The following is a 27,434-nucleotide window of genomic DNA, read 5'->3' as shown; positions in this document are numbered from 1 at the left end:
TAAGTCGTTTGAGTAACATGACATGTATAAACAAATTAAATATCTTCTTGGTGGCAGTAGTTGGTTTTAAAGTCTAAGAAGATTTACAAAGGGAGCTGAAAAGGAGCATTGTGTGTTAGGTTAACATATTTGAGGCTAAAATTCATTCACTCTTGAAATAAATGATCCCCAAAATATGTATTTATTCTTACCCAAATGTAATGAATTTAGATAAAAACATCCTTTTGACAGTTTGTTGCCCTATTTTCCTTCTGGTTGTTTACCTAGTGTTGTGATGTAAATCTCTAAGGACAAACATGTTTCTGACAAAGTTTTGGATGTTTTTTTCACTGCAATACTCAGAATTTAATCCTTGCCTATTCTGTCATCTTAGTACAATAATGTTACATACAAAATTAAAGTTTTCTTGTCTTTATGGTGCTCCTTCAGTTTACATTTCAAAATTGTTTGTAATATCTCTTTAATATTTCTAATGTTGGATCAGTAAAAGAGCACATAATCAGCTGACATATACAATCTCTTTGTTTCTCAGGATGGAAACATACCTAGTGGGGAGGCCTTTATTAGGCACTTTTTGTTTGGGCAGAGATTCTTCCAACAGGAGTTTGGAGTAACATGTAAGGAGGTAAGCTTTATGTCATCACTGCACTTATTTTGTTCTTTGAACATGTTCCTTGATTGCATGAACATAATGAAAAGAAACTCTGCTACCTCCTGAATTCATACCTGTCCTTTCCATCATACCATACAGATAAATGGAAGAAACTCTTACCAATTACCCCCCCTTAACACTGAAATATTAAACAATAATGATGCAATGCAGTAAGTGCATACAGTTCAAGCTGATGAAGGAACAATATGAGATGTGTAATACTAGATTGAAGTGTTTGTCATTCTCTGCATGCAATGTTTGTACATTATTGTCAGAAGAGTTGAAGAAGGCAACAAGAACAAGGAGAGATATGTGAAGTATCAAATAGAGTGCAACGTACTGAACCTTTACACAAAGACAGCATCAATTGCTTGTGTAGTGGGGACATCAGGATGATCTCCCTCATCAAAAATGACACAAGCAATGCCAACTGCATTGAATAGTTCCACCAAATTGGAGGAACTGAGTTTTAGATTTAAAAAGCTGCCATCTCAGATTCTTTCCAGATGCTGATAAAGTCACAGATCACGCTTCATATAGAATGGGAAGCTATGATGTAGTTGCCAGCTGGGCAGTTTTTGTCTGTACATTCATTGCAAACCTCCATGAAATGTTTGGAGCTGATGCGGGTGTTCCCGTATTATATTTATGACCAAGTGGGCCAAAGCCACTGTAACATGTCTGAGCATTCCTCTCAGGTATTCGAGTCTGAGTGCGTAGGGTAATTTTTGCCATACACAGTTATTGGCTGCTGACCAGTTGGTTCAGCAGGCTGTACCTATTATCTAGCATCCAGAAATATGCTACTTCGACAAGTTTTGCCATGTAACATACAGCAGTTCAGTGGTATGTGGAACCATATGGAGATCAGTTTTACATTCTGCATGTGTTACAGTTCCAGAAACTACAGTCCCCCATGGACCATTCAGCTGTCCAGCAGTGTGCCCACTATTATCTCTGGTGGTCCATACCAGTAAGACAAGCTGCGGTTCATGCCAGGCCACTGATTCAGTCAGGGAGTGCTTGTCTGTTGGAGAGTTACTGCACTCTTCATATTATGCATAATGTATGCCTCAAATGTACAAGATGTAGGCTACTCTTGCAAAGGAGATTATTGTGGTATATTTCAAATTTAACCTTAGCTGTGCTCCACTCCTTTCAGAGTATGTTAAAGGCACTTTGAAAGTAAGATAAGAAGTACATGACTTAGTGGTTATAAATTTATCATATTGCAGGACCATCTGTTGTTTCTGGACATATTTTACCTCTTTTGACAAGGCACATTGAGATAAAAACAGCACAAATACTACTAATATAGATAATGTCTATCACAACCCACCTATTGTATCATAAATAATACTGATCCACTACGGTATTATAAATAATACTGCAGAAGGTGTGCATTAAACTTTAATGACTCACAAGCCCCCAGTCAGCAGTTCTGACTCTCTAAATACATATAGCAACTCAAGTTGGATAAATAACAATTTTATCAAATATACAAATGCAAGAATTTCATGGATATAAATCTTCAGCTCAATATATCATAATACAATAATAGCCGGGTTGACCAAATGCCCTTTACTCTTTACTTCATCATAAAGAAATTACTGTCCTATTGTGAGAGAGTCTCTGTTCAGTGAGTTTTCCCAAGTACTCATATAATTTCTCTTCTTTCCTCCTTCCTTCCTCTTCCTCCTTCTAACACACTGGAAGCCTCCATGGCTTCCTTCTTATTCTCTCAGTGTCATCACTTCGTACATCCTGGTACATCTCAGCACCGACTCTCACGGCACCCTGAGAGCTTCCTTTGAGAAGCTTATTTACCCAGTTCAATTCCCTTCTTTTTGTGAGTTAAGTCTCGGAGTGGCTTTTAGCTAAAAATTCCCTCCTCAACATAAGCTTCCTGCTTTACTAGACAATACATCTCTCTCTCCTGAGAATTAGCAGCTCACTGACGGGTCTGTGTACATTTATGACTAAGAATTAAGCATTTTCCCGCCTAAAGTATTAGCCCCTCACAGCGAAAGATCTAGCTTCTCTCATCCCTAATTAGTCGACATGCCTACCGTTTGATATTGTTTCCGCCTGGGTCCAAGTTTCTTCACTCCATCTTGGTGTGCTATGGGGTATCTGGCCTGAATATGCCCTTTGGCAGAATCCCCACTTGCACAAGGATTAAATACCTTTGAAGCCAATTTAGAGATCCAAAATTATGTAACTCCTAGTAAGACGTCCGGCCAACATGATCTGATTCTGCAAAATTCTGCCTTCGCTTTGTTACAATGTCTGATTCTGCAAAATTCTGCCTTCACTTTGTTATGATGTCATAAAATCTCTTTTATGTTTTTTCTGTTGAGAAATGTTTTGTTTTATTTTCCTGAGCTTCAAAGATTTTACATTGGTTGCCAATCTGAATACAATTCTACCAAAGAATAAGAAGGCAGTGTACATTATTTTGTCATGGGGAAATATAACTCAGTTTATTTTTATTTATTAAGACTTGATTCTTGGTTGTACAGCAGTCTGAAAGGCTTTTTTAATACCTAAACAGCTTTTCATCAATATTTTCATATATCTGGCCAATAATTTGTATTAAATGTTAATATTTTCCTCTATATTTCAATGTTGATGTTGAAATCTGTTTTGTGACACTTTATCTATTACATTAGCTGACCCATTTTTCATATCAGATCTGTGCAAGGGTCTCTGTATGTGACCAAAGTGAAACGGGTAAAAGACATGCAAAAAGAGTCAAAATGGAAATTTCATATATTTGTAAGTTAGTTAGATTGTAGGCATAAATTTGCTGTTAATGATTATTTGTTGTTTCAGGATTTTTTGGTTCAGAATTAAGCTCACAAGGAAAGATTTTGGGTCTAGACCAGTATTCTTCAAATCAAAATTGTTGTTGTTTTCAGGTTCTTTGAAATCAAAGTCACCTGATCTTGGAGTTACACAATGTAACACAATTACCTAGACTTGTGATGTTTATGCTTATAAAGCTTAAAATCTTGTTCCCTGAAACAAAGTTTGATAGAGTCATCCATTTTTGGTCATTCTCATATGTTTGTTGTTCATGTATGACAATTAATAAATTATGCCACCAAGTCAAGATGAACATTTCCCAATTACAGATATTATTTTTGTGTTGACAAGTTCATAAATGTTTTGGAAATGTTATATTTATATTAAGAATTAAATTTGTTTTTGTTTTCACAAACAAGAAATTAACATGTAGCTTTATGAAGATTTTGAAAAGATATTGATATATTAAGGATGGGACATATTCTTTTTCTTTCAGTTTTGGCTGCCGGACACATTTGGTTATTCTGCTCAGCTTCCACAGATAATGAGGCAGTGTGGAATCACCAGGTTCCTGACACAGAAACTGAGCTGGAACCTTGTCAACAAGTTTCCTGTAAGAAGCAGTATATACAAAATGAAAAGAAATTATATTAGAAAAATATGGACACTGAATAATGCCCAATGCTTTGAAAGTTCATACTTTGTTATTGCAATCACATGTAAAAGTTTTTGTGTTTATTATTTTGTAACCAGGACAGGAGATATCGTTGCTCACTTGATAGTCGGAGTGACATACATATAACTGAAGTGTCACAGGCATGAGTGCCTACCCAGTCCAGATGAAATAAGCTGCCTCTGTGCCTTTGTGGCAAAAACACTTAGTTCTCATTTTTTCAACATGGTTTAGCCAGCTGTGTTGCAAAACCTATGAACCAACCAACCAACCTGAATCTTAAGCAATATGGTTGGAAGAACATTATGCCCATAATCAAACAAGAATTGTCTAATTACCCATCTTTGCCCCCATCAAAACTGTGCACAGATTATACATCCTACTGTTCTCATTGATTGAATATGTTCAGTTGTCTTCCAGTTACAACAAGGATATTTGTTTGGAATGTGTGAATAATGGATATGTTTCATTGAGTGTTGAAAATGTTTTAGTTGTTCACCCACGAGATGAAATATATCCGTTATTCAATCATAGCATTAGCATTTTATCTTATGTTCAAATGCATTTGCTAGCAAGTCATATAAAAGATTGAAGCAGCAGATTTCTACTGAATCCCACACCATGATGTCTGAAGTTAACTATGTTCTGCTGTGTTTTGTGATTATTTGCATAGAAAATAAAAATGTTACATAATTAGCCTCCCAATTCAAGGTAAAATAGTACATTAAGAACAAAACAATACTTTGTTCCTTGTTGGAGTTGAATTCAAGTTGTCTTTATCGGCAGGTAGCAATATTTACCACTTGGGTTCATGTACAAGCGTATAATTCATGGCTATATTACTTTTATCAGAAAATCCAGTAATTAATGGCCTTGCATAAAATAAAATCTAAGATGTTAGGACAGAATATATAATTGGTTTCAACTAGTCAATGGGGCACAGTTTCAAAATCTGAAAGAAATAAGATAACAGCATTTGTTTGGTTGGTATTAACCACTTCCTCCCATTAAACATGTTTCTTTTTTAAGACAAGGCATGCAAGCAATATGTTATTAAAAAGAAATGAAAGCAGAAACAAAAACAATAAAACCCAACATTTTAAAGACAGTTGATTATCAAATGTATAAATCATTGAAATTCCGTGAGGTGAAGAAATAGTGTCATTATTTCATGTTAATTTAGCATAGGATACATTCAGAAATTGATTCAGATTGAAATATTCGCTTAGTTTTGAGAGATTCTTTGGTTCTGTCTTATGATTTTAAAAATTCTTATTAAAATATCAGTCAGTTTTACAAGTAAGAATCAATTAAAACTTTTCAGCATTAGGCATAAAAGATATAGAAGAAGCAGGAAAAAAGGAATAATGATGAGCAGGAAGTTGTGGTGGATATGTGGCAGACCCATTAACTGCTTTGTATTAAAAAGAGTTGACATTTTATCAAAATGATGTTACTTGTGTTTCAGCATCATACATTCTGGTGGGAGGGTATAGATGGCAGTAAAGTCCTGGCACATTTTCCACCTGGGGATTCTTATGCACTGAAGGGATATGTTCAGGAGGTATGCCACTACAGTAGTTTGTACTGTGATGTTTCTTTGTCTCATTTGCATTCGTAGATGATTTTTTGTTATCTAATTTGCATTAGTAGATGATTTTTCATTATCTCATTTGCATTAGTAGATGATTTTTGTGTTATCTCATTTGCATTACTAGATGATTTTTATTATCTGATTTGCATTAGTACAACTAAGGCATATGTATTTACTTTTGTGTTATCTACTTTTTATCTACATTTTCATTGTAATCTTTGCTTTGTGTTTAAACTTTAGAAACTCGAATAGAATGGATTAGGTGACAGTTTGTAAGACACATAATGTGTTCAAAAACCAAAATCCATCAGATGAAATTGCAAGTCACTTGCACATATGGAGAAATTGTCTGACAGTATAAACACTTATTCACTTGCTCCTGATGTTTGGAAATGCCAATGACACCAGTGACAAAATTGTACTTATCACTTGAACAGAACAATGCAGTATTCCCTTATGATCTCCTTACCCCATCCAGCACCTTGTGTTTTATCTCCAATAGATTCTGCTACAATGGGAAGATGTTTAGAAGTTTAGGGAAAAAAAATGCATTACCCTTTCAACTGCAAAAAGCACATCCACAACACCTTTTGGACTCAATCTCAGCCCATGGACATTAAAATTAGTCAATACTGTTATCTAATTGTTCAGGACCACCTCACATACCTCCATTATAATGCCTCACATACCTCTGTTATAATGCATCACATACCTCTATTATTATGCCTAACAAACCTCTATTATAATCTTCAGTAACACATGGTAAGTTTTATTTTCATGCTGATAAGGACAGTCTTATCTCACATTTCACCCACCTGGTCTTTCTAGTAAATCTACCTATCATTTCCAATCCATTTCAATCTCATTCATCACCATCGAATACGACTTGCATTGATTTTTTAGCTCTCAAAGTCAATCTCAAACAGGAAATGGGTTTCAGTGACAGAGTTCCTGCAACTTCTTGGTTTGCTAAGTGCAGTGGCAGATTTCATTTGGTATCACCTTTATGTGTGACCTAAGCAAGGAAAACCTTTTAGAAATGAATACTATAATGAACATCTTTTGTACATGACAAGAGAACCTGAGCACGAAAGCAGTCCTTGTAATTTATGACAGCTCCATAGTGGTCATTTTCCTCTGCAGACAGTAGGGGAACTGCCTCTGAAGCCTGCCCTCCCTGAAAGATGAAAAGATCTTCGTATCTATGTATTATCTAGATGAAGAGAAATAACTCTTTGAGATTAATTCCTGTCCCTCCTGTACATGGCCATCCATGTCCGGGATGTAATCAGAATAAACATTTTATTGTAGCTGTGAATAGTTCCTCCAAAAGAAACATTGCAATTTATGTTTAGTTCTGACCATCCATCGTTTATTTTTAGTGATATAGAAATTTAAATTATTGATATACCTTGTGTTTACAATGTTTACATTTTACTAATGAATTTATTCATATGTATGCACTTTTCTGCTGGCCATTATTTTTCATATGATATCAATCTGTAACATTCAGTGTTTTACCTTTTATTGTTTTATACTGTTAAATTTTGTACTTCTAAGGCATTTCAGTAACATGGGTTCAGCTGTTGAATTTGTTTTATAGTTTTATGCACTTGTTTGTGACTTTCATCACTTTTTTATAAGTACGTTGTAATCAGATGCAAGAAATGCAGACATTTTAAAGTTTTGGAGTATGACCATCAAATGTGCCTGGTGTGTACAAATGCTATTCGACATTCACATGTAGCATGTGTGCAATATGGGCAAAAGAGGTTTGGTCCAACATCCTAAAAACCACTGGAAGGGTCATTTCTGACAATTTTTATGGGTCCCAAAAACAGTAATTTGATTCAACATATCAAACAAGCTGTCTTGAGGTATGAAAAGTGAAGCTTCCGGAGCGTCTGTTTCTGCGATGTAAGATCATAGAGATGAAAAATCTGGTGATCCAGTGGTTGCAGCACAACTTCATTATGGGCATAGGTTTAGTGTTCCATCCTTCAAAGGAAAAATATATATTCTTTCTTTGAAAAGATGGATGCTCATTGCTCTTTCTCATGGCGTTATGTATTGTCCTACTGGTAATGTGATGAGGGAATGTATTTGAAGGAGAAAACAAATCTTAATGTCTCTCTGAGAAACTTTAACCAATTACAAAACTTGTCAACTCTCCCACACCTCCCTGAAAATGATTAGGTATTCTCATTGATGTGCATACATCGCTCAGCTTGAACTTTTTATTTTACTGGTTCCAGCTTATATTCCAACATTACTATGAAACATTAAGTATTCTCAAGGAAACATACTTCACTAAATGAAAATACTGTCACACTCCTAACCCTAATGTATTTTCATTTCATTCAACTTGATAGATTTTATATTTCTTTCAGCAAGTACGAGTGTCACAGATTAACATTAATTTATATGGAAGGGAGGAAGGGCATGTACTTGCTTTCAAACAAATAAGTTCTGGTTTATCAAACTTTCAAATTACAGGGGTAGTTTTTGAACACCTATTAAATGCAAGCACGAATCAGAGACATACACATATTGCCAGAGAGGACATATCTCTCCTAAAATTATGTCCCAGAGCAGTCAAAGGTTGTCAAAATGTGAAGCATTCATATCCACATGTGCTTGATTCAAAATGAAGGATTACTCTCTTTTATTAAAATTTGACACCTTTTTATTTTCAAATTACTCCATTCAAGTTACAATTTGTTTGGTGGCATTTCTGATTATAATTATTTTCAATATAGGAATGACAACATGTCTTTCTGTACTTTGAGTTTGATATTTTGCTTATTTCAGGTGCTGTACTCAGTGGAGAATTTCCGTGATAAAGGAAGATCAGGGAAGAGTTTATATTTATTTGGCTTTGGAAATCGTGGCCAAGGACCTTCGTATGTAATTTTATTTTTGTAAACAGTCTGAAATTGAGCTAATTTTTTCAGATATATAATTACAGTAATCAGAACATTCTAATTTCATTTTGGTACAAGTTGAATTATTTAAACTGTGAAAGTGACTGATATGTAATGATCATGATACATTTAGATTGTTAGGTTCTAGGAAGATGCACATTTTTCTTTTTGTGCAAGAACATTTTAAGAGTTTAAACCAGCGCTCAATGTTTCAGCCATCAATTAAATACCTGCACTTTTATGTTTTAGGATCATTCCTGCAAATTATTAATGAAACAATTTTTAAAGAAACCTTTGGGTTTCAGTTACCTCAAACTATTGCTGATGCTGCTATTTATTATGATACAACATCAGGATATTATGACATCAGTGAGGCTATTTGGACTTTATAAACATCTATGGTATAGAATACAGTCCAAAATGGCCACTTTTTTGCATCATTTGTATCCTATCATGTGACCAAAAAGACTGAGATGTTCTGATGTAAATAACAGCATGCCAAAAAGAATTGTACAGTATTATGTTTGTGTCACTATATACATAGTGAATTTGTTGTAACATATTTGGCACTACAAACTATAACAGTTTATCATAGGCTTCTTTTAGTAATCTGTGTCTTTAATATGGAAATAAAATATCTTCCCTCTGGTTGACTACACCTGTGGAGTTTATGCAAGCTATTGATTTTTTCAGGGAGTTGAGAGATTTGTTGTAGATTCTGCAATTTTGCAGACTTTCTCTTCCTTTGTAAAACTGACCTTTGTTTGGAACTGATTTTGTGTTTCCATCATAAGGCTGAGCTTATTGTTATGTTGGTTGTCTATCGGCTTGTTACTAATTTGGGAGATGCTGTAACTTGGAAGAGCATAAGATTCATATTCCAGTGTGATGTTGGAACTTTACTTCCATTTACCCAACACAACATAGTCAATAATGTATTACAATATTACCATTAATACCAGCCCCTGGATGTGGCCAAGTGGTCTAAAACACTTGCCTTTACAGATCACTGCTATCTCACCTATGTTCATTTGGACTTGGGTCTCAAGGTCTGTCAGTGTGTGTATATAGTTCTTGCTGTGATTTTACAGGTTCTTCTTCCACCATCTATACTGGCTGCCATGTACAACATATCATTCACTGAAAAATGGTGTTAAACCAAATAAACAGAACCAGTACCAGCAAATACGAAGTTATGAATGTGGTTTTCACACAATGACTTTAGATGTCCAAATCTACAGTTTCAAATTTTGTGGATGGCATGCAGATGGGGAGAGATAGAATATTATTGATTTTGGTCTCAAAAGCTCAAAGGTCAAAGTCACAGTGACTGAAAGAAGGGAAATGATTTTTACACAATAACTCTAATTCTCCATCACCTTCATTTACCAAATTTAATATATAACTTGTAATTGGAAAATCACTATAAATTTCAGGATTAAAATGTCAAAGTCAAGGTAATTTTTACTGAAAAAAAGAATTGTTCTGTTCAATAACTTGAGTTATCTACTATCTTTTGTTACCAAGCTTTGTTTTCCATGGTTTGCACTTAGACTTAGGAAAAACTCAATTGACCTTTGGCTCAAAAAGTAAAAGGTCAAGATCAGGATAACTGAGAGAAGCAAAATGGTTCCTACACAACTGTTTCAGTTCTCCATCATTTATAGTTAGGTATAAAAAAGGCCCTGTTGATTTTGGAGTCAAAAGGTCAATGTAAAGGTCACTATTACTGTAAAAACAATAATGGTTTCCACACATTAACGCTAGTTCTACAAGACATACCTCAACCAAACATTGCAAATTGCAGATGTCTTGCACTAGGGATAAGGAAGAAGGCTTTTGATTTAGGTGTTAAAAGGTCAATGGTCAAGGTCACAGATGAAAGGAACAGAAATGGATTGTGGGTAAAGGTTCAATTATTGACAAAGGATTATTACTCATTGGCTAGATGTGTAATGTGCTGTTCATAGTACGTTCATAGTACTCTTGTTCTCGGTGCTTTCTGTCTGAGAAAAGAATGTAAAGTCCTGAGAGATGATACTACAATAGGTCATCAACTCAATGATTGAATACATGTAATTCATGCTAATTTGCATGCAATGATATGTGTGTTGTACTGACCCAAGGAATACACTAGTATAAACATTCACTGCAATCTCCTTGATATATATATTGATTTCAATCATATTGTAGACCTATGTCTTTGATTTTAAATGTACAGACCATTGCAGATTTTTAAAATTAATTTTGTGGAGTTTCTTTTTTTTGTTAATGTCACATATAGAGATTCAAAAGAAATTTATCCATTTATTTTCAGTATAAATTTTGATGAATTTAGGGCCAAAAATCATTGTTCATGCCAAACACATTTGTAAATGTATAAATTTATAATTTCTTTCTCACTCCCTCATTCTTCCAGTTGCTTAGGTCATTACACCTATCATTTGTAAATCTACTGTAGTTTGAATTTTACAAGTATATGGTTGCAGGTAATGATATTTATTACTGAAATAACTAAGCAGAAGAAAGGAATATGTTTACATCATGAATGTGGTAACAAAACTCACATGTGCTGGCTGCATTTGCTGGGGACATCTTGCATGAGAAATGCATAGGCTAGTCATAATGTTTTACTAGCTTTGAAATTGCCTTGGTGGGCACAGTAATGTTGAGCTTGCCATTTGGCAAGTTTAATTAAAAGGGTATGCATATAAGAAGCTTGAATAGTAATTGGAATTGGATATTTAAAAATAATGTAATGTTTCTAATTTTCAGTATTACCAATGCAGTATATGAGCCAATATTGCAGCAGGTGTGTTTATCAAATATAACTTTAATAAGTCTTCATGAATGGAAACAAATTGTATTGAATGGAATTTATAATTAAAACTATTAATCAACCACATGTTTTTTTTCTTCTGGCATTTTGAAAGGCAGCCATGTTTTGTAAGATTAAGTTAAGACTAATTTTGTTCAATTTAAATTCCATCAGAGCTATTTCACTTACTGCATTTTATTATTTTCTGTGTACAGGGAGGATATGATTGAGAGGCTGAAGAGAATGAAGGATGTTGATGGTTTAGCAAGGTATGGTATGCATATAATAATAATAATAATAATAATAATAATAATGTTACTATTACTATTATTATTAATTATTATTATTATTTTACAAGGGTTTTTCAACTGGAAAGCATCCTCCTCCAATGGGATCATCAGCCAATAAAACAAATTAACTCGGAAGATATTCTGTCATTCACACATAGGGGTATAGTACAAAAAACTTATCTACATCGTGATGAATACAACAGAGTAATCAAGACATAATTTTGAAAAAAATATTCAGTCCCAATTACAATGGCTGATCATGGCCAGAAGTAAAGCTAAAGAAATGTGATATCATATTCAGCATAATTTTAGTGCTTTAAAAAGATATGGGAAAAAAAAGTTTGGTTATTTAAATGTTCACATTTAAACAGTTGATTGTTCCCACCTGTGTGATGAACAAAACAAAACATTGTTCATGACCACACAAGCACCAAGACCTCTCTATTATAACAATAAAACAAAGAACTGACTGCTGATTTGATTTCAAGGAATTTAATCCCACATAACCTATGGCATGCTGTCTGCTGTCAGTTAATAAGAATTAATTATGGCCAATAATTCCAGATCATTCTGTTAATTCCAGTAGATTTTCTACCACTAACACTACCAGTAAAGTCATTCAGTTTGTCATACATGTAATATCCTTTCATCATCATACACTTTCCTGACAGGAACTACTTATATGTAAATATAATAACTCATACATTGGCAGATGAGTTTGACAGAATGGGGAAGTGTCCCACCAATTTGTAGGCATCCAAGTGGGCATGTGTCTTCCCACATCTCCAAGCATTGCCTTTAGACCTGTAAGTCAAGGCATGGTATTTTTTTCCTTTACTGGGTATTAGTGATTTATTAGATTATAAAGTAATTCTAAGATGCTGTTCCAGCTGTTGAATATTCCATGCAGATGTCCAGTCATCCATACAACGTGTCAAGTGACTAGAGATTGGTTATGTTGGTAACCCATTCTACATCCTGGTCTATAGACTATTGAATCGGGACACCTGTGGGGATGTTACTGACATATTCGTCCATTTAACCATGCATGCAACACAGCCATAGCACTGTTCATGAGGTTGACACCCATGCAGACCTTTTTACCGGTGAGCCGGCCAGCCACGTTGGTACAACAAATTCCTCTTATAGATCTTGCTAGACATATGTTCCAAGTGCACACACATGAGGTCGGTACCGTGACATATACAAGATCAATGAAAACTTCTTTCCATGCCTCAAAGCATGTTGCACCTATGCTGAAGTAGAGCTGGACCAGGATATTGCACACGATGAGTTTGGCAATAAGCATGAATATCTGATGTACCTACTTAGATTTGTATATAGAATGAACTGAGTTTAGTTTTAAGTCTGCAATGGAAGAAATGTATTATGTTTTGCCAGATTTAGAATATCCACACCTCCTTACTGCCACTCATAGCTATAAGGTCAAGGCTTTGGTAGACTTAGACAAGGAATAGGAGAGTCCCTTCTTGTCTCTTCAGCCACATTCATTAAAAATATAAGAAATTGAAAACCGCTGATCCAGCATGATATGTGATCCAGGCATTTCTAACTATTCTTGTCTGCATGCCAATTACCATTGTTTTTTTCATCTTGCTGGTAAGAAACTTACTTGGATGCCTTTAAACTGGCTTCCGGTCTTAATATACATGCAAATATGAATGTTCGTATTTTCTAAAAGAATTGATATAATTGTGTTTGATGCTACATTGAAACTAGTATGTACTATTGTTACCATGTTTTTGACTTTGGACTTGGGGTCATTAGCAATTTTCCTGCTGGCAAAAGATCAGGTAATGATGATAACTGGGAGTCAATGTTAGAATTGCAAAACTCATCAACAGCGCAGCACATCATTCTATGTCCCTGATAACTTGAACTTGGTGCAGTGAGACACAAGTTTATGTCTAAAATCAATTAAGCTTCCCATGACCTTACATTGTGGATGACACGCTTTGGGTCACCACTGTGAGGAGACAGGCTATTTTGGAACTGCTCCTTCAACATTCCATTCAGCCTCAACAGTTATATTAGCCCAATCAGTCTCAACTACAAAGGAGCAATGATCAGAGACAAAGAGATAAGGACAAGCTCTGACTGATCTCAATCTAAGCCACCTAATGAAATACATTATCTAAAATTGAGACAAAGATGAATCCGATTCTCCATCAGAATGGATGAATTTGCTATCAGTTTTGATCTGATCGATACATACTTTCATTCTCCTATCCACCCAGCATCACAGGCATTCCTTTGGCTTGCACATGGAGGGAATAGTTACCAGTTATGAGCTCATCCATTCTGTGATTAGCCATTGGATATATAGAAAGAGTATGAACTGCACTCTTACCCTCTTCTCATTGACTTCATCCACAGTGATGGCAACATATTTTGGGTGAAAACCTCCAGAAAAGTTATATTCTTGTCAAGGGCAGGAACAAGTCATCTTAGTTTTCTGATGAACTGAGAAAAGTCCAACCTCCATCCATCATAGGTTTTGTCCATCTGTGTATGGAGCTTATCACCAATCTCAGTCTCATAGTATGGATTGTCAAACTCATAGGGTCCATTTGTAACAGGAAGTGGATTATAGTGAGAGAGTTTTGCAACTCCTCAGGTTATTCCATGCGGTAGAAAATTTGAGTCTGATGGGCTGTCATTTCTGATAGGCTGTCTTTTCTGATGGGCCATCTTTTCTGATGGGCTGTCTTTTCTGCACCCCTAACAGATGACCTTGAAAGTTCAATGGTGCACCTATTTCTGACCACCAGATCAAAAGGACAGGATCATGACTGAGGCAGTATCATTACAGTGTTAGTGGTACAACCATGGTTGGCTTATGACAGGAGTTCCTCTATAAAAGCCCCAACCAATATATACAGATGCCAGCATTTACAGATGTGGAAGCAACCCAGGAAATGCATTTTCACATCATATTTCTATAAATGAGTGCTCTGATCAATAGCATTCATTTCTAAAAGGACCACCTCTTTGACAAATTAGTCACAATCATGTTGAACAGTTTGGTGGTGGCGACATAAAACCTCAGATGAGAGAACAAATCATCTGACCTGTACATCCTAGTTTGTAAGTTTTGTATTGGTGCTCCTTACTCAATGTCATTGTTCAAATCGGACACATTCCTGGAAATGCTCAATTGGTCATTTATTTGATTTGTATACTTTGAGGTGACAAGGTGAAATCACAAACTGCATACCTTTTTCGTACCAGTTACTGAACTCAGAAAAGGTTTGGGACAGGGATGCACTTTGTGTCAGTTGCAATGGGTTCTTGGGCCTGTGCCTACCCACTTATGGTCTTAGTACCTAAATAATACAGAAGTTTAGGGATCAGAACTGTAAATTGATTATCATAGCTCTTCTCAGATATGACAAGTCTTGGCTAAGCAATATACTTGATTTTGTGATAGATCTACCAAAGATGATTCCAGATTGTTTTTTCCGACAAATGCGGGCACAGGTATTCCAACCCTATCAGGACCAATTTCTTAATCACAAATGGATTTGTCAGAGAAGCCTTGCGAAGCAATAAATGTAAACCTATTATTATGGAGAAAATCATGTGAGCAAGAGGCACTCCATTTTGAACAACACAGTCACTTTGAATGCCTCAATCCCGCGACTGGCTGACTTTACATAAAGAAAGAGTTTTGGCCTTAATTACCATCAAATGATACTGCTTCATGATATCAGACGCTTTCAGATTTATTGGCATAAGGGATATCAGTGATGATAACGATTTATCAGACCTACAAGCTGATTTTCCTTGAGTAGAAAACAAATTCCCCCACCTTGTTTCTGAAATGAAATCTTTCATTGCTTTTGATATGACTAAATTCAAATATATTTAAGCCATTAGAGAGAACCTGACTGTTAAGCTACTATCCTACAAAACATATTTCCTGTCATAGCTTTAGTTCTAGCATACAGGGTGAGCAACTTATGTGCCCTTTCAGTGGACAAGAACTATCCAGTTGCTAATGGATGTTTCCATGATCATTATAATGCAACCAAGATTTGTAGCCGAGAATAGGATGCCATTAGTGGGCTATGAGACAGTCATTATACACTCTCTTTGATATATAAACCAAAAGAAGAGAACATGCAAGATCCTGTCTTTGCCATCAAGCATTACTTGACGCAGAGAAATGTCATGGAACAAGAAAAAGACTCTTTCTCCTGATGAATGTCAGGGAAGGAAAATGCCACCCCTTCAAGGCCTATCATCATGGCTGAAGTGGTTATGTGCCTGGTATCTCTTAAGTCTCAAACGTCTCAGGGATTTTGCTTTGAAAAGCAATATTTAAATCAGGTGGGTCATGTGGCTACTGCCAAGATGACCACCAGATGCAGTTACGTCAGTACAGCTTCCTGATGCATACAGTTTAATGCTATCTCTGGATTCACCATGTCAATAAGAAGATTGTATGAATATTCTAAACAGAGTATAGTTATTATGGATCATGTGAACATCGACTTATGCTGCTTTCATGTTAGGAGAGTGGGTTATCTTTAATATACAGAATTTAGGCTTTCTTCCTTTGAATAATGCCATCGCAGCATCCTCTTTGATTATTAAGCTTATATTTAGTAATAAGTTTGGTAATGGGCAAGAGTTAGTGCCTTCTACCTATATGAATAGACACAAAAGTTGAAGATCGTCCTTTTGTGAAGGCTGCATTCGGGAGCTTGCAATTAGCTTATTTTCTTAACATTGATGTGATCAAGCATATATTCTCAGAGAAAGATAGTTTACTGAGAATGTTATCTGGCATTCCATTGTCATTTATGATTCACTGTTTTGCATTCTGCATTGTGTATATTCATTATCCCTTTAAAAAAATATATTTATCATTACATTTAAATTCATTCTGTTTGTGATTTGCACTCATTCTGCATTCCATCAGAAATAATTGTGCATTTCAATCATGTTTATTCTGCATTATGTTTTTGTTGCACTAGCAAAATTACCAGCTTCTGGTATGTATATATTATGTATGTGTATATGTATGCATCTATCTTCTATCATACATACATGTACACTATATGCATGTTTCTTTTTATACAGGATATTGAAAGCCAAACAGTGTAATAAAGACCATCCTTCTAACTAAACAAATTTCTTGAATTCCTGCAGGAGATATTAGCATGGCTTTATTGTGTTTGACTCCACCAGTAAAAGTCTGTAGAACATTTAATCAAATTCTGGTACCTACTTGCAGTTTGAAAACTAAAGTTGTTTTTCTTTCCCAAAAACAGTACACAAAACTGTTTGAGATTTGACATAACTTTATACATCACAAAGTTAAAATTTGTTCATTGAATCAGTCCAATTTTATTCTCCTGGATATTATTTTCTAAATATATGTTAAAGAAATAAGATGGCATTTTTGACATTTTCAGGGTCAAGATGAGCTCCCCTGATGAGTTCTTCTCTAAAGTGGGGACGGAGGATGGACACAAGTTGTGTCGCTGGACTGGCGAGCTATTCCTAGAACTACACAATGGGACATACACTACACAAGCTAAGGTTCATCATTTTTTAGTACTCTTGTCTGTATATCCACATGAGCTTATGGTAAGACCCTGTATCAGTCAGAATAAACATTACACCTGCAAAAGTTTGTCATTTTTATTTTGTTAACAGGATATATGCATGTGCCATTGTGCCAGTCTCTGATGTCATTTTTATTGTTGTCATTATTATTGGTGACCATGCTTTTAAATTGTATTTCTCACATTTAGGTTTGTAATTGGCTGCATTTAGTGAATGTTTGAAATCGAAATAGTACTGTACTAGTTTTCACACTATTTCCTCACACAGTTTTAGCCATCACAATAAAGAGTAGTAGAATCCTTATTATACATAAGTGTAGGTAGGAAAATACAACCCATGGGTCAGAATTATGTGTCGGACAAGAAGCTTTGCCAATTATCTGATGCAAAGTTTGATCCCTCAGGTGGAAATTTCCTATCCTACACTGAAGTGTAATAAAGAATTCTTTTTCATCCATTTCTGAACAAAACATTACTGTGAAGATCAAAAGGCCTATCTTTAAATACTGATGTGACTTTCAAACAGCAAAACACTCACAGACAATTCCCTTACCTTATGATGGAGAATCACACTGGAAAATTCCCTTACCTTATGATGGAGAATCACACTGGAAAATTCCCTTACCTTATGATGGAGAATCACATTGGAAAATTCCCTTACCTTATGATGGAGAATCACACTGGAAAATTCCCTTACCTTACGATGGAGAATCACACTAGAAAATTCCCTTACCTTACAATGGAGAATCACACTGGAAAATTCCCTTACCTTACGATGGAGAATCACGCTAGAAAATTCCCTTACCTTACGATGGAGAATCACATTAGAAAATTCCCTTACCTTACGATGGAGAATCACAATTTAAAATTCTCTTACCTTACGATGGAGAATCATGCTAGAAAATTCCCTTACCTTACGATGGAGAATCACACTGGAAAATTCCCTTACCTTACAATGGAGAATCATGCTAGAAAATTCCCTTACCTTATGATGGAGAATCACACTGGAAAATTCCCTTACCTTATGATGGAAAATCAAACTGGAAAATTCCCTTACGTCATGATGGAGAATCACACTGGAAAATCCAGTGTAAACTCTGAATCATGTCAAACAAATGTGGTTGAAATGGCTATGGTAATGGCAATACACAGCATCCAAATTTTCAATTGATGAATGCTTGAACAATGATACAAATGTGTTTGAGTCAAAAAAGTCTTAAACACAAGATTAATAAAGATGGATCATCCTTGATTCAAGTTTGATTTGGTATTGAATAACCAGTAATGAATATATATGTTTAGAAAATAATCATATTACAATAAGGGCTTTTTTACTTGTAAATTGAACTTCATTGCAAAACGGCCTGTTTGCAGGTCACTTAACTATATAAGTGTGTTTGACAATGCTGTCTTGATTATTGTGAAAGAGTCTTCAAGTGATGAATGAGATTGAGAAGTTTTTCTACTTTGTGTGCACTATGCATGTAGAAGAAGGTCAAATTAGTTCATGAGTTGGGAAAACGGTCATGTTTAAGGTAGGATGGAGTTATTTTGCATCTGTATTCTACAGTAGAAAACATATTCATACACCCATAGAAATGTAAGAATGGTTAGACAGACCTTCCCTGACCTCATGAAATATTAGACATGAAGTCGTAGATCTGTTTTGTATCCCTATGCTTCATACTGCAGAGCCTTGTCCACCCCACTTCCCAATATGTAACACCCATGGATCGGGGGGGGGGGGGATATTAAGCCAGGGGCTCATTTTAGGTGCATATCTGAATTTGTCATTGCATACAAAGTAAGTGTATACCTTAAAAATCCTGCACTGTGGTTGTAATGGCATCCCCTAACTTTGCTAAAACTGTATTAGGAAGTGCAGGTCTGATGCATGATATAGAAAACTCATTTAATTGCTGTATAATTTCAGCTAGGTCTGGATACATACATGTAGGTTTTTTTGTATGATCTTGTCTTAGCCTCCACTTTATAGTCATATACAGGTAACATTTAATCCCAGGTAACATTGTCTCTCAATGGATATTTTACAGTTTTCTTATTTAATATCAATAATGATGCTTCAGTTCCATTTTTTGTGCAGGTTTTTGTGTACAATAGAATTGCATAGCTTCCACTGTGGTCAGATATATACAGGTAAGTTTTCTATGCATGGTTTTATCATAGTGTCCACTTCATACATGTAGTTAGTACAGGTGGAACTTTAGTTATTTTACCTGTGTAGGCAGTAAAAATTGGCCTTTCTGCAGGTAACTTGTTACTAGAATTGATTATTTATTGTTCACTTCGCAAGTATAATTATAAGGAGTGCAACAACGGGTTTCAAATACCATTCATGTTGGTTGTTGTTGTTGTTCTAGGGTTTAACGCCATTTTTCAGCACAAGATAGGCTATACATGGTGGCCAGTATAACTGGTGGAGGAAGAACCCCGAAAAACCCAGCAAAGAACCACTGACCCACGAGAAGCTACTGGCAGGCTTTCCCATGTACCCACACTAGCCGAGCAATGGACTCGAACCCACGCAGACAGAGGTGAGATGGCAGTGATCCAGAATGGTGAGCGCTTTCGGCCACTTGGGGCCCCCCATTCATGTTGGAGATTATGCAATTACTGTGGAATTGCAAGAGGTGTGACTTAATGTCATACTCACAGAATGTCCTGTGTTTCACCTACAAAAATTTTCATGCTACAAATCAGCAGGCTAGGTGTATCTTCATGCAATATATGCTATAAATTGTTACCATCCTTCTCCTCATCAACAAGGACATTGTTGACCTTGTACAATTTCAAGATTCCAGTCCTCTAGGTCTAGAACTCAACATCCCTTGAAAATTAGTACAATTATGGATTCCTTGCCTATACTTAACATTCTACCCTCTAGAGGATTCCTTCCCTTGTTGGGTTGGCTTAATGCAGCAATGGATGTCTTTGTGAAAGGCCTCTGTCTGGGGCATCCATTACGATGATTACATGGCCTAAATTGGGATTGAATCTTTGACCACTGTACTAACTATCACAATCTGTCAATATGTGGTTCCATTTCAAAGGTAGGGAAAGTTTACTGGACTCATGCTGGAGATATCTCTGCAAGTACATCCTTTGGCAATCTTAATCTGTATGGATGGGAACATATAGACCTGTGGGGAGCAAGTCTCCTACCATTTCTGGGCGACAGTGGAGTGTGGCCCCCTCAGGATCATTATATACATATCAACATTCTGGAGATGAAAACAGTTCAGAATCCTTTTTGCTTGTGGCTGGAGAACTTACATGGGAATGTAGTTCTCATTCTGTACGACAACTCCACATTGGTGACTTATCTCGAACGGCATGGTGGAACCAAGTACCAAGACCTTTGTATTCTTGTTTGAGATTTTCGTTTTCCCTCAATAACCAACTAATACAAATGGAATGATCTCCTCATCTTTTGATTTTCATCAAACAGGTGCCTGATGAGATAGACTTTCTGATGGACCTATTGTGAAATGCCAAAACTGCAACCTTTGTCTCAACAGTCCAGGATCCATTAGGCCTGGATGATCAATGCTCTTTATATTGATTAAAAAGGTGAAATATATACACTTTTCCTCCAAAACCTCATATTCTAAAGGTAATGTGTGATGCAAAAAAATCAGAGTGTCTCCTTGTCTTGATGACTCCACTCAAACGTGCAATCTTGGATCAACCTCATGAATCATAAACAAGAATTGCCAGGAATTGAGATATTCTCTCATCAGCTTTAGTCAATCATGATGGTAGGTGCTTAATCCCAGCCAGGAGTTCCTGAACCTGCATGTCTGGATCTTATTAAAACTTGCCCTTTAGAACAGTTTTGATAAGTGGTGGAGAATCTCTCAAGTGAGATCCTCTCCCCTCTTGAAGGCTTAACAAGGCAATATTCTCACAATGATGCACACAAAAGCACATTTTACCACTGCAGATATCCATATCTCAATAGCTAACTTCCTATGGCTCTTCGACGAGGAACATTTAGCACCAATCACATTTAAAGCCTACCATTCCATGATCACTGGCATACTACATTATCATGGAAGAGATTATATCACACAAACCAGAGACCTATTTGATCTTCTGTTCATTTTGGATGACACTTGTCCACTGAAGTTGGATTCTTGCCAAAGTGGAATCTATTATGGGTCCTAACCTTGCTGAACAAGACACCATCTGCATGGTATTCAAGAGCTTCATTGTTTCACCTCTCATGTAAGTCCTGCCTCCTTAAGGCATTGGTGAATGGCAGGCAGAATCAGTATATACATGTCTTTTAGGTGGACCCTTCTACATGCAGGTCTGACAAGATGGGTCAGTATCACTCATGATGCCCCCTTATTTTATTGCCAAGAACAGACTACTGTTCATAGGCTATCAAACTATAATAATAATTCCTGTCTACTCTGGACACTTCATCTAGGTGCAAGATCTCATGTGGCACTTAAGGAAGACTGTGCCACTGCATCAAGAGAGATTATGCCTCTTATTGCCCTCCAAGAGGAGAGGACAATATATAAATGCATGTACCTTTGTCCTGGATAATGTGGGCTATACTTTCCACATAATGGAAATAACTCTATACCAAAAATATGTTTCGTATCTCATCTCATGAAATTAGAACAGTCACCACGAATATTACATAAGAACGAAACTGTACTTAAACTGTTCTTTTATCCTTGCTGTGTGGTGGAGATCCAAGTACACTTCTACAGTTTTTATCTCAGAGATCTTTCATTCTAAATGACTCAACTTGAATGAACCAATAACTAACAAAAGGTTCTCTTTTTGAGTCATTTAACAGCTTTCCCTTTCAAAGCCATTCTCTGACATAAAGAGTCTATTTTACAGTTGGGGGTCTAATTTAGCACTCTCCATCATGGATCACTACCATCTCACCTCTGTCTGTGTAGGCTCGAGTCTCGGGTTCAGCCAGTGTAGACATGTGAGAAAGCTTGCTGGTAGCTTCTTGTGGGGTGGTGGTTCTTTCTGGGGTTTTCCCAGGTTCTTCCTCCACCATTAATACTGGCTGCCATGTATAGCCTATCTTGTGCTGAATAATGGCATTAAACCCTATAACAACAACAACAACAACAACAACTATTTTACAGTTTGTTTTACTAGCTGTCACACATACCTTCAGGGACTGGAGATGGTCTCTCTAAAGTAAGGAAATATATCTCCTTCCACAAATTTACCATTTCTCCTGAGGCATTATGACTGGATAACATATTTGAAGAAGAAACCATTTCTTTAAAAGTAAAATATGTTTCTTCAATAATATTTATCTAATGATCACATACACATACACCCTCCCAGCCTCCCTACAATTACACCCATGTAGAGATCATGCCTTAAGTTCCAGTAGTAGCTGATGATTTGAAGGGATTCAGCACCAATCCCGGTATCAAGGGAGATCACTCTATCCTACTACCACCATGGTTAAGATGGCTGGATTTGCGAGGTAGCATTAGTTCTCATAAGGTATTGCGATCGGGTAAGTATTATTGAAAAAACATATTTTGCTTGAAAAATTTGGTTTCTTCAAGGTGACGTTGCCTTAGAGTTTATGTGCATTTTTATGGGGAGCATGGCTGTGATGTCATTAACATGATATTACTGGCAAAGATAATACTGGGTTTTATTTTTATATGGGAAGCAAAGGGATAAAAAGTGGTGATGGCGATGATAATGATATTAATAAAGTCAAAAGGCTGTGATGGTATGATGTAGTCATGTGAAGAATCTTACTGACATTAAAACAACATTAGAATTCGTCCCAGACAGTATAAGTTTTTAGCAGTTCCGCTGTTCTTCAGTAAAATCATACTGTCATTGCTGCATTCCAATGCATACACTGAAAAGGACATATTCCATTTGGAGGGAAATTCAGGAAACCTGATCAAGTAAGAGTACATTATCTCCGAACTGGTAAGATCATTGATTATGTGGACTGCCATCAATATAATCCAGCAGTGATCTAAGAAATGCTAAGAATGTTTGTTGTACATATAACAAGAGTATCAATGGCAGCAAGTTATGTGAATGGACTGACTTGAATTATTTTTAAAAATAAGATATGCAAAATGCCATATATCTGACTGAGCAGCACTGGAAGATTTGTTCTATTAAGATGCAACATTTTTGAGAAGTTTCTAGTATTTGTCCTGACCAAACTTTATCACTGGCTCATTTCTATCAGATTACACATACAAACTTATTCACAAAAATATTTGGACAGTGTTTATTTGGACAGTGTTTATCAGGATTAATTGGCTGTATCCATTTTGCAAAATGTCTCAGTGATATTGTAGAAAAATATTAGAAATTATTAACTGATAGATGTAAATATTGCTTTTTCTTGAACTTTAATAATTTGTATTGCAGCTTTGCAGAGGTACACATCATTTTCTTATGTTGATTCATAGGTGAAGAAGAGCAATAGAAAGAGTGAATTTCTGCTACACAATGTCGAGTTTTATGCTACAATGGCAGCCTTGAAGATGACAGCCAATAAAAATGAATATAAGTATCCAGCTGCAGAACTGACTCGTCTGTGGAAATTGTTGCTCCTGAATCAGTTTCATGATGTACTACCAGGAACTTCAATTGGAATGGTAAGGCTTAAATGCTTAAATGTAGTAAGTGTTTTTGGTATTGACTATATTGTGTGTTTCTATGAAGTCAAGGTCATTTTACCGAAAAATGGATAAAGGTTTAAAATGAGAGGATCAGGCCCTTTCGAACCAGTTTATTTATCCAACAGACTCTGTTATTCACTTATCATTTATAAGCCTTTCTCATGGATTCTTTGTTTCTCTATAATACTGTGTTATTCAGTGTTTTACAATTACAGGTTTAGAATGTTTTTTTTCACTGTTTGTAATTTTATAACTTAAATCTGTGTTATTGGGATATATTTATACCCCCACCCACTGGCCATCAGTTATACCATCCCCATTGAAATGTTAGGTATTTGATGGAATTTTAGACCTATGTGTATATTTCAGTACATCTTTGAAGATCAGATCTGCAATATGGTTACATCATAGAATCAAGAAGAGCCACAAGCTAAAGTGGGTCACAATGTCCTACTTTTTAGGCTACTTCACCACTACTTAAAAGTTGCATCCATGCTCAAATTGCAATGTAAATGGTGAATGTGACTTATATTGCATAGTTTTTTCAACATTGCTTACTAACTTGTGCCTCAAAAGTGGGATATCATGTATATTACTTATAATTCTAATTCACTCTTTGAAGAAACACACTTTTCGTTTGTTTTTAATTGAGTGTTTTGGAAAAAGAACGATATCACACAATATTGGTTACCATGGCAATTGAAAGTTTCCTTTTTTCTATTTCTAGGTTTATGATGATGTTCATACATACTACAAAGGTAAGACAAATAGAAATAAACTAACTGGCTGGTACCTTTAGGAAGAAAAATATGTGACATGCTATCCTCATTTCCATCCATTCATCCATACATCCATCAGCTTTCATTTTCATTCTATGACTATGAATGAAACTTGTACATTATCATTACAGGGTGGCTCTGTTCAAAGGTTAAGGTCGCAACTGGATATTTTCAATTTCCTATCCTGCTGTACAATTTTAAAGCTCGTTGAGATTTAGGGTTGAAATTATGTATACATTTACTTACACATCATCACATTGGGGGATATTGATTTCAAGGTCAAGGTTATGGATGAATATTTAAAGTTTTCCATCTTGCTCTCCCTTCTATCAATAGTTTCACAGCCTTTTGATTCAGTTAAGAAATGACAAACTTACCATGGTATAAACAGGGAAATTTTTTTTGTGCTGAGTTTACTTGTTTACCTTAGTATTCAGCAAAGTCAGGATAGTTAGTATCTAAAACATCTGCATGACTTTATGTATATTCATCTGCCGGGGTGGGTGGGGGGAGGGTTATATTGTGATAAATTTTTGATGTTTTGCAATATCATTTAATCTGTTATCTTGTTGTGGACATTTCCTTTTGGTTGTAGTGGCTTTTTTTCTTCCTGGGTCTCTTGGTAAAGTGATTAGCTTTGCAGATATTGCTAACTAGATTTTGCTTTGTGCTATCGAGTCAAGATTGGGCTGATTGTACTTAATTAACATTTGGATGTCAGTGTCTAATCTTTGACTGCAACTACTAACATTAATTCACAATCTTGGAGTATATGGATTAGTTATCTAGTAATAAAAAAAGAAATGGTAAAGTCATGACCAGATTCCCAACAACTCAATTCAACTCGTGGGCATTCTCAGTCTCTCTCCCTCATGAGGAAGGGTTGATCTAAGAACATTTTAAAGTTTTAAATTATTTTGAAACAGTAGTTATTCACTCTCTGATTGTAACTTGTGTTGCCTTAGTAACAGGAGGACACAAAATGCAATGGGGTATGAGCCATTCTTTCCTTTTTTTCAATTATAGATATCACAGAAACTGCAGGAAGATTGGTGAGTCAGGCTCAGAATGCCCTTATTGGCAGCTTGGAGGAGAAAGCTGCAGATACTGGGGCAGTGACCAGTGTTTTCAACAGTCTTGGATGGGAAAGGGCAGAAGTAGTTTGTGTCCTGGAGAGTGAGAAAAAGAAAAACACTCAGGTGGACAGTGAAGGGAATGCTCTAGGTCAGTATCATCATGTGCTAAATCTGGGTCAGTAGGTCAGTAAGCAAAATCTTAGTAGTCCCTGAAATAAGTGCATTTACCCCTTGATTTTGTTCTCTGTACACAACTAGAAGTTATAGATATATTTAACACTGTTAACCCTATTCTGAAGTCTGTAATGCTGAGATAGTGCATGTGTGTGTGATTTGGACTTTTAACATAGCTTTAAAACATTTTCAATCATATCACTACGATGTCTGCAGCATTGCAGTTTATTGTGATATCTAGTACTGGATCATCATGCTGCAGACATATAGCATGATGTCCTACCCAGTCACATTATACTGACACCAGGCTGACCATTCCTAACACTAACCTTTTAATGCCGAGTGCCTAGTGAGGCAGCTGTTAGTACCATTTTTATAAGTCTTTGGTATGACTTGGCTGGAGTTCAAACCTGCAACCTCCCACATCTGAGGCAGGTGCTCTAACCACTAGGCCACCATAGCAGTTATGCTGAGAGAGAGGATCACATATAAATGTTCATAATGTAGGAAAGTGATGTCAGTGATATATGAAATTTTAGTTCAGTATGTATGCCATATATATGCATGTAGTGAGTGTCACATTGTATTATTCAATGAGATCCATATATTTCGCTTTGTAGGAAATAATTTTAAGATTCTTTGTATCACCTTATTGCAAAGACTTTTCATCACTCAGTGACTGTGATGTTTAAAGTTGATTGGGGTTATGTCTTAGTATGATACCTGATTCATAGTGATTTTATGATGCTGTTCAATATAATTATAATGCAAAATGTTTAGATTTAAAGGAAAGAAACTAAATCAAAGAACAGTACATGTATTTTAGATTTATAGCACATGCATGTGTGCATTTCTGATCATTTTGAATATTCTTTTCAGATAGTCATTTTCCCATCATTTTGAATGTACTGTTTAGATAGTCATTTTCCCATCATTTTGAATGTACTGTTCAGATTGGTTTGACATTATAAAATCAATTATCCTATCTAGAGAATGTGATCAATAAAATGTAATTGTGGATATAAGATATCCAGAATTGTAATTGTTGTGCTATTTGATCATGTATTTGCCATCCTTATTAAAGTTATACCTAAGTTTTGATATGAAATTTAGTGAATGTGTAGACTTTAACTTCTTTTTTAAGAAGGATATTGATCTTGACATTGACATGAAATTTGATTATATTCCAGCTTTTGTCAGGGTACCCAGTTATGGATACCAGATTCTCTCATCAGAGTACAGTCCTGCACCAGTCACGGCATCCATACTGGTTTGTCTTGTTTCTTTAAATTTAATTTTGCTGTTTAATTGTTAATAAGCTTTCCTCATCCAATCAGATCCAGTCAATTTCTGGTGTGTTTGTTTGCTTGATTTT

At 35.8% G+C, this 27,434-nt stretch overlaps 1 protein-coding gene across 1 annotated transcript in view; it reads left to right on the top strand.

The window, feature by feature from the left end:
• Window positions 1-27,434, top strand: part of LOC149786595 (alpha-mannosidase 2C1-like) — a 77,854-nt gene that overhangs the window by 30,991 nt on the left and 19,429 nt on the right. The window contains 10 exon segments of the mRNA XM_089977095.1: window positions 533-625; window positions 3,957-4,073; window positions 5,602-5,697; window positions 8,539-8,630; window positions 11,685-11,738; window positions 17,204-17,330; window positions 23,818-24,006; window positions 24,758-24,788; window positions 25,836-26,033; window positions 27,250-27,329. Coding sequence (XP_089833221.1) covers window positions 533-625; window positions 3,957-4,073; window positions 5,602-5,697; window positions 8,539-8,630; window positions 11,685-11,738; window positions 17,204-17,330; window positions 23,818-24,006; window positions 24,758-24,788; window positions 25,836-26,033; window positions 27,250-27,329 — 1,077 coding nt within the window.

This window comes from Sinohyriopsis cumingii, chromosome 12 (genome assembly GCF_028554795.1).
Source record: "Sinohyriopsis cumingii isolate HCF-2022 chromosome 12, ASM2855479v2, whole genome shotgun sequence".
NCBI classification, from domain to species: domain Eukaryota; kingdom Metazoa; phylum Mollusca; class Bivalvia; order Unionida; family Unionidae; genus Sinohyriopsis; species Sinohyriopsis cumingii.
The sequence above is the reverse complement of the archived record's forward strand: the minus strand, read 5'-3'. Positions and strand labels throughout refer to the sequence as shown.